This window comes from Salvelinus fontinalis, chromosome 3 (genome assembly GCF_029448725.1).
Source record: "Salvelinus fontinalis isolate EN_2023a chromosome 3, ASM2944872v1, whole genome shotgun sequence".
Taxonomy (NCBI): Eukaryota; Metazoa; Chordata; class Actinopteri; order Salmoniformes; family Salmonidae; genus Salvelinus; species Salvelinus fontinalis.
In genome coordinates, this window is record NC_074667.1 from 47,946,751 (window position 1) to 47,955,310 (window position 8,560).

The 8,560-nt window shown below is 41.6% G+C and overlaps 1 protein-coding gene across 3 annotated transcripts; it reads left to right on the top strand.

The window, feature by feature from the left end:
* Window positions 1–370: 370 nt before the first annotated feature.
* On the top strand, window positions 371–5,419 carry LOC129851021 (interferon-induced GTP-binding protein Mx3). Of its 3 annotated transcripts, XR_008758925.1 has the most exons (13): window positions 371–679; window positions 1,286–1,423; window positions 1,628–1,782; window positions 1,892–2,030; window positions 2,127–2,325; window positions 2,515–2,593; window positions 2,693–2,815; window positions 3,039–3,180; window positions 3,366–3,524; window positions 3,714–3,790; window positions 3,943–4,182; window positions 4,258–4,345; window positions 4,525–4,612. XR_008758925.1 is itself a non-coding variant. In XM_055917179.1 (12 exons), the coding sequence occupies exons 1-12, from the start codon at window positions 490–492 to the stop codon at window positions 4,747–4,749; spliced, it is 1,866 nt and encodes a 621-aa protein (XP_055773154.1). In that variant the 5' UTR covers window positions 373–489; the 3' UTR covers window positions 4,750–5,419. The 3 variants fall into 3 exon arrangements, 2 of the variants coding, with proteins under 2 accessions (XP_055773154.1, XP_055773155.1); XM_055917179.1 differs by lacking the exon at window positions 4,258–4,345 and having other exon boundaries at window positions 373–679; window positions 4,525–5,419; XM_055917180.1 differs by lacking the exons at window positions 3,039–3,180; window positions 4,258–4,345 and having other exon boundaries at window positions 373–679; window positions 3,374–3,524; window positions 4,525–5,419.
* Window positions 5,420–8,560: the final 3,141 nt, after the last annotated feature.

Sequence of the window (8,560 nt, forward strand, 5' to 3'; positions counted from 1 at the left end):
GGCATGCAATCCTTTATTATAAAGGTGAATTTCTATGGTGAAAAATAGCTTAAATCCAATGACGGGGTGATATTTTTTGTTGATTTCAAGTTGAATTCACGTTAGTTGACAACGCAACCAGTCCACGTCAGTCCACGCCAGGCAGGCCACACAAGAAACATAAACTAGTCTATAGCTTTCCTAGTGAGACAGGGCCATCTAGTGGTGTAGCCTAGAAATGACGTCATGTCTCACATGTCGTTTGGTTAAATTGGGTGCAGCTTCCAGCTTCAGCACTAACTTTCAATGAAGAAATGAAAGTGGAAACAACCGCTTAAGATTCGATTCCCAGGAATGACACTGAAAACACGGAACCGGTTGTTTCACCCATTATAAAACGTGTCGAGACGTAAAATCTCCTGTATCGGAGAAAAGGGACAGGCAGTGGTCATCAGAGAGCAGAACACCTTGCTGTTTATTTAAGTTTTAAACACTAAATAATAATACACCATGAATAACACTCTAAACCAACATTATGAGGAGAAGGTGCGTCCCTGTATAGACCTTATCGACTCCCTGCGCTCCCTTGGTGTGGAGAAGGACCTTGCGCTGCCTGCCATCGCCGTGATAGGGGACCAGAGTTCGGGAAAGAGCTCAGTGCTGGAGGCGCTGTCTGGGGTGGCTTTGCCAAGGGGGAGTGGTGAGTGATAATTTATCAAACTGAGATAACAATTATTTATCATCTATCAATGTCTCAGAGAGGTTTAACAAGTGAGCCTGTATTGATTTGGTTATCATTTGATCTCTTAATTTATTATGTTAAAGGGGAAGTTCACCCATTTTATATGCAGCCTTATTTTCACTCTTTCTGTGATTGTAATTGATTCCTCAAAGTTTTTTTTGTATTATATAAATATAGATTTTTTTCCCCATTACATTGAATTAGTCTTCCCATTTTGCTGAGTCATCACTTGCCAATGACTGTATTGCAATATGCAAATATGTCTAACTCATATTTTTTGTGCCGAGACATCATTCAGAATTGGTTTGGAGCGTTTTCTAACATGCTTTCGATACATTTTCATTATGCATTATGGTCAATGATTGATGACTCAGCAAAATGTGACTACCAATTTTCTATAAAACAAGATGTGAAATGTTTTTGGGGATCAACTACAAGCACAGAAATATGGAATATTTCACAATTTAATTTGATTGTACTGGGAAAATGTTGTATATGGACTGTTTTTCTGTGTTTCTAACAGTTTAATTGAATCTCTTTCACGCTTTCTAACAACTCTGACAGGTATTGTAACACGATGCCCTCTCGAGCTGAAGATGAAGAGGAAGAGAGAAGGAGAAGAATGGCACGGAAAAATCAGCTACCAAGACCATGAGGAGGAGATTGAGGACCCCTCTGATGTGGAGAAGAAAATTCGTGAAGGTGTGGTCATTGGTCTGCTGATCATGGCAAAGATGAAAGTCTCTAAAGTCTAAACTATGTTCTCTACTCCATAAGACATCACACCCATAAGTATTAAACACCTAAATGCCAATAAAAAGATAACTTGATGCACTTTACTATTGTGCTGTTGGAACCCTGGTGGTTTCTATCAACAGTGTTCTATATTCTTATTCCTCCCTCCAGCCCAGGACGAAATGGCAGGTGTGGGGGTGGGTATCAGTGATGACCTCATCAGCCTAGAGATTGGCTCCCCTGATGTCCCAGACCTCACACTCATCGACCTGCCAGGCATCGCCCGGGTAGCTGTCAAGGGTCAACCTGAGAACATTGGTGAACAGGTACATCTTTCCACCCCACCCCCAATGTTAGTGGGAAAACACTGTGCATTTTTAACCCAGAAACCAAGTCCCCCCACAACATGTTATGTATAATATTTGACATTTACAGATTAAGAGATTGATACGGAAGTTCATCACAAAGCAAGAAACAATCAACTTGGTGGTTGTGCCATGCAACGTTGACATTGCAACCACAGAGGCTTTGAAGATGGCACAAGAGGTGGACCCTGAAGGGGAAAGGACATTAGGTATTCCCCCTTTTATTATTTATTAAACTATTATGGACCCTGTTGACTTGTGTTGACTTTAATGAGTGAGACTTGTGTGTGTTTCCCATTGAACAGGCATCCTGACCAAGCCTGACCTGGTAGACAAAGGCACCGAGGAGACGGTGGTGGACATAGTTCATAATGAGGTTATCCACCTGACTAAGGGCTACATGATAGTCAAGTGCAGGGGCCAGAAGGAGATCATGGAGCGAGTCTCACTGACCGAGGCCACAGAGAGGGAGAAGGCTTTCTTCAAAGAGCACGCTCATCTCAGGTTGGTCCTCTGGGTTGAAGTGTGCCTTAGATTTTAAAAGCTGTTTTGGAAAGCATGAAGCAAATTTGATCCAATGCCCATTTTTCATCACTCATAAAGTGTGTTAGTTTTTAATTGAATTGTGTACCTGTGTGGTAACCAAACTATTTGGTATGTTGTGAAAAACTGTTTTTTCTAACCTTTCTGCAGCACACTTTATGATGAGGGCCATGCCACCATCCCTAAACTGGCAGAGAAATTAACTCTTGAACTAGTGCATCATATCGAGGTAAATTATTCTTCCATTACATTTCACTGCACAAAATCCTATACATTTGTTACTGAGTGACTGTTGCCATAAGCCATGACTCTGCGCTGTGCCCTGTAGAAATCCCTGCCTCGTCTAGAAGAGCAGATTGAGGCAAAGCTGGCAGAGACACATGCCGAGCTGGAAAGATATGGTACCGGACCCCCTGAGGACTCGGCGGAGAGGATGTACTTCCTGATTGATGTGAGTCCCCCAGCCTGCAACAGATGATTTATTTACCCTCTCCTTCACTCAGCTCTGGCCTTGACCCAAACTCACAACAGCCATGTTTGTCTTTGTTAGCAAAACTTATCAATTCAGGAAAGCATTTGAAAGTTGATGAAATCTTATCCATAGCTGTTTCTCTTTACACATCTACACATTTATCCCTCCCAAGTATCTAATAACTTCTCTTTCTGTGTCTCAGAAAGTGATTGCGTTCACCCAGGATGCCATCAACCTGAGCACTGGAGAGGAGCTGAAAAGCGGAGTTCGTCTCAATGTCTTCTCCACACTCAGACAAGAGTTTGGGAAATGGAAGTTACACCTGGATCGCTCTGGAGAAAACTGTGAGTTCATCATTATCATGCTCCAATGCACCCATCAAAAACGATGGCTTATTTCAGCGAGCTAGATAACAAAGAATTGCTATTTGAATTGAGATTGATGTACAGAATTTTATTTGTCATGGAAGGCTCACACACTTGCTTATTTAGTGTAATGCAACATAATGACTTCCTTTTGTATATTGCAGTTAACCAGAGGATCGAGAGAGAAGTGGCTGATTATGAGAAGCGGTACCGTGGAAGGGAGCTCCCAGGGTTCATCAACTACAAGACCTTTGAGGTGATGGTGAAAGATCAGATCAAACAACTCGAGGAACCAGCAGTCAAGAAGCTGAAGGAGATTTCAGGTATAGTAATGTTTGATCATTTTATTTTTTACATATACTGAAACCCAGTTTGTGACTTTATTTAATATGGGGGCCCTATTTGCCAAAATATGAAGCCAAGTTGATTTATGTATATTTTCCGTCCAAGAATGTAATCTATCTTTGAGTCCTGTGTCAGAGTGATGTTATGGTGTTTCTTCCCTTCTCCAGATACCGTTAGGAAGGTGTTCTTACTGCTGGCTCAGAGCAGCTTCACTGGATTTCCTAACCTCCTGAAATCAGCGAAGGTATATCTCACACCATGCAATATTAATGTCACCATTTATCCCTGATATTCCCACAGTTGGTCATCGACCTGTATGTGAATGAGATGGCTGACATGCACCAACTACATTTATCTCCTGTTGAATGACTGAGTTGTGTTTTGTTTCAACTACAGACAAAGATTGAGGCCATTAAGCAGGTGAATGAGTCTACAGCTGAGTCCATGTTGAGGACTCAGTTCAAGATGGAGCTGATAGTGTATACACAGGACAGCACCTACAGCCACAGTCTGAGTGAGAGGAAGAGGGAGGAGGAAGACGACCGACCCTTACCTGAGATGAGGAGTACGATCTTTAGCACAGACTACCATGCCACCCTACAGGAGATGATGCTGCACCTCAAGTCCTATTACTGGGTAAGTACTGTGTAAATCACCATCTTAGATGCTGGCCTAACACCCTAAACAAGAACCTACCTGTATTTCCAATAGCTCTTCAGACAAGGGATAAGAGGGCACTAACTCAGAGATTGAATGGAACTGCTGACTCAAACTAATTTCTTCACCATTTCCCTGAAAGGTAGTTAATATTGTTGTATGTGAATGTGCTATAACATTATACAATTCAGAGTGTGTTTGAACCATCCATTGTCAGGGGACTTAAACTTGAATTGGACAAAATTGATGGTAGACCACTATATCTATCGATGTCTGTCATTTTAATAATGGTTGTTTTGTCTGTCTCTTTATCTTTGGCAGATTGCCAGTCAGCGTCTGGCTGATCAGATTCCAATGGTGATCCGCTACCTGGGGCTGCAGGAGTTTGCTTCCCAGCTGCAGAGGGAGATGCTTCAGACTCTGCAGGAGAAGGACAACATCGAGCAGCTGCTGAAGGAGGACTTCGACATCGGCAGCAAGAGGGCTGCACTGCAGAACAAGCTCAAACGTCTGATGATGGCACGCAGCTACCTAGTGGAGTTCTAGTATGGACAGCTGCTTGTTAACATTTAGGATGGTCTTGACTAATGCCAGATTGGTTGATCAGTGGAAGTAGACCTACGGGTGTGTTGCAGTGGGGTTTTCGGGGTAGATTCTGTGATCTCAGTTCATTGCATAGTAAATGTAATATAAGTTACTCTGCAATCAAGTTCTTTGTTATCCTTTTTTGTTGATAATATTAAACTCAAATGCCTGATGAACGCAAGCAGCTAGCCTACCAGGTGGAGTGGGAACCTGCCTGATAACATTTGGGAACAGAGAAGGAAGTGCAATCATTTTATTGATAGGCAATGTATAACTTGTGGTTTATATTTCTGCTAACATACTTTTTATTGTTATGGTGTCTCCTTTTTATCATGTCTGGATGGTGGGCCTGTGGACCACTGAGCATCAACTAATGGCCTCACAGTTTGGGTTTATCTATGTTAAACCAAGTTGTATATTTTTATAATTTCTTTAAAAACATTTAAGCCAAATTAAAAATGTGTGAAAAAAAAGACATGTTGAACTGTCAAATTTTATTGCACTCTATATGAGACCTCTCAATCTGAAGTAGAAATTCTCTGGTGAAACAGGTTAATCTACTGGTCTAGCCTAGGAATGACGCCATGACTTACCCGTCGCACTAAATTTTAATAAAGAAATGAAAGTGAAACATACCGTGTAAGATTCGATTCCCAGGAAGGACAACGTCTGTTTTGTACCCCTTAAAGGAAAATGAGTCGAGTGCTGAGGAGTGTTTCTGTCTGTAATAAAGCCCTTTTGTGCGGAAAAACACCTTCTGATTGTCTGGGCCTGGCTCCCCAGTGGGTGGAGGCCCTCCCAAGGCTGAACCCCTTCCCAGTACATTTTCAAAATTAGTCCCTGACTGTCATCAAATCAAATCAAAGTTTATTGGTCACATGCCCTGAATACAGGAAGTAAACGTTGTAGCGAAATGCTCTCCTCAAAACTGCAATACACATGTACAGTACCAGACAAAAGTTTGAATACACCTACTCATTCAAGGCTTTTTCTTTATTTGTACTATTTTCTACATTGTAGAATAATAGTGAAAAGGTCATAACTATGAAATAACAAATATGAAATCATGTAGTAACCAAACAATTGTTAAACATATCAAAATATATTTTATATTTGAGATTCTTCAAAGTAGCCACCCTTTGCTTTGATGACAGCTTTGCACACTCTTGGCATTCTCTCAACCAGCTTCAAGAGCTCTTCACTTGGAATGCATTTCAATTAACAGGTGTGCAATGTTAACTTAATTTGTGAAAATGTTTTCTTTCTTGGAACCAATCAGTTGTGTTGTGACAAGGTAGGGCTGGTATATGGAAGATAGGCCTATTTGGTAAAAGACCAAGTCTACATTTTGGCAAAAACAGCTCAAATAAGCAAAGAGAAACATCAGTCCATCATTAGTTTAAGACATGAAGGTCAGTCAATATGGAACATTTCAAGAACTTTTAAAGTTTCTTCAAGTGCAGTCGTAAAACCCATCAAACGCTATGATGTAACTGACTCTCATGAGGACCGCCACAGGAAAGGTAGACCCAGAGTTACCTCTGCTGCAGAGGATAAATTCATTAGAGTTACCAGCCTCAGATTGCAGCCCAAATAAATGCTTCACAGAGTTCAAGTAACAGACAAATCTCAACATCAACTGTTCAGAGGAGACTGCGTGAATCAGGCCTTCATGGTCAAATTGCTGCACTACTAAAGGACAGCAATAAGAAGAAGACACTTGATTCGGCCAAGAAACACGAGCAATGGACATTAGACCGGTGTAAATCTGTCCTTTGGTCTGCTGAGTCCAAATGAGAGATTTTTGGTTCCAACCTCTGTCTTTGTGAGATGCAGAGTAGGTGAATGGATGATCTGTGCATCTGTGGTTCCCACCGTGAAGCATGGAGGTCTCAGGAATCAAGGTAAGACCCAGAACCAGACCGTGTCTAAGTAACAACGTTTATTACAGCAACAGCAACAGGGGCAAAGGAACAGGACGGCAGGCAGGCTCAGGGTCAGGTCAGGCAGAGGTCGGTAATCCAGAGGTGGGGCAAAGAAAAAGCCACATCTCAGACTGTCCAATAAAAATAAAATATTAAGATGGGCAAAAGAACACAGACACTGGACAGAGGAACTCTGCCTAGAAGGCCAGCATCCAGGAGTCGCATCTTCACTGTTGACGTTGAGACTGGTGTTTTGCGGGTACTATTTAATGAAGCTGCCAGTTGAGGACTTGTGAGGCATCTGTTTCTCAAACTAGACACTCTAATGTACTTGTCCTCTTTCTCAGTTGTGCACCGGGTGTAACGGTTCTCCTCTTCCTCTTCATCCGAAGAGGAGGAGCATGGATTGAACCAAGACGCAGCGTGATACTTAGACATGATATTTATTTAGACACGACAAAACAACTAAGACAAAAAACGAACTATACTTGATTAACTACAAAACAACAAACAACGTAGACGCACCTGAACATAAGAACTTACGACTAACGAAGAACGAACGAACAAGTACTGACTACAAACAAAACGAACTCACGATACAGTCCCGTATGGTGCAACAAACACTGACACAGGAGACAACCACCCACAACAAACAGTGTGAAAACACCTACCTTAATATGACTCTCAATCAGAGGAAATGAAAAACACCTGCCTCTAATTGAGAGCCATATTAGGTCACCCTAAACAAACATAGAAACAGAAAACATAGACTGCCCACCCAAACTCACGTCCTGACCAACTAACACATACAAAACTAACAGAAATAGGTCAGGAACGTGACACCGGGGCCTCCCACTCCTCTTTCTATTCTGGTTAGAGACAGTTAGCGCTGTTCTGTGAAGGGAGTAGTACACAGCGTTGTACTAGATCATCCGTTTCTTGGCAATTTCCTGCATGGAATAGCCTTCATTTCTCAGAACAAGAATAGACTGATGAGTTTCAGAAGAAAGTTCTTTGTTTCTGGCCATTTTGAGCCTGTAATCGAACCCACAAATGCTGATGCTCCAGATACTCAACTAGTCTAAAGAAGGCCAGTTTTATTGCTTCTTTATTCAGAACAACAGTTTTCAGCTGTGCTAACATAATTGCAAAAGTGTTTTCTAATAATCAATTAGCCTTGTAAAATTGTAAACTTGGATTAGCTAACACAACGTGTCATTGTAACACAGGAGGGATGGTTGCTGATAATGTACCTCTGTACGCCTATGTAGATATTCCATTAAAAATCAGCTGTTTCCAGCTACAATAGTCATTTACAGCATTAACAATCTCTACACTGTATTTCTGATCAATTTGATGTTATTTTAATGGGCAAAAATGTGCTTTTCTTTCAAAAACAAGGACATTTCTAAGTGACCCCAAACTTTTGAATGGTAGTGTACAGTATATCACTGTATCATCTGCATGCATTTGAACTTCAGACCCAGTACAGACAGAAGGCAGATCATTAATGTACAGGCTGGTCAGGAGGGGCCCCAGTATTGAACATTGGGGCACACCCACATCATAGCTGAGAGTGGGCGACAGCTCAATGCTCACTCTGACACACTGGATTCTGCCTTCAAGGTATGATTTCATCCATCTCAAGGCATCGGGGGAAAAGTTGAACTTGGACAATTTTGTGATGAATACCTCATGGTTAACAGTATCACTAAAAAAAAAGGAAAGTAACACTTTCCTTAGGTCTAGAAATAAAGCCCCAACAACGCCGTCTTTGTTCATCTTGGTCTTCACATTTTCCAGAAGAAAGCAGTTGGCCGTTTCTGTGGAGTCTTATGCTCTGAAGT

Bases quoted from the DNA above. Each gene is read 5' to 3' on its own strand.
- LOC129851021 (XM_055917179.1), top strand. From the start codon at position 490: ATGAATAACACTCTAAACCAACATTATGAGGAGAAGGTGCGTCCCTGT. The intron at 2,326-2,514 runs GTTGGTCCTCTG...ACCTTTCTGCAG, and splicing joins AAAGAGCACGCTCATCTCAG to CACACTTTATGATGAGGGCC. The intron at 3,181-3,365 runs GTGAGTTCATCA...TGTATATTGCAG, and splicing joins GGATCGCTCTGGAGAAAACT to TTAACCAGAGGATCGAGAGA.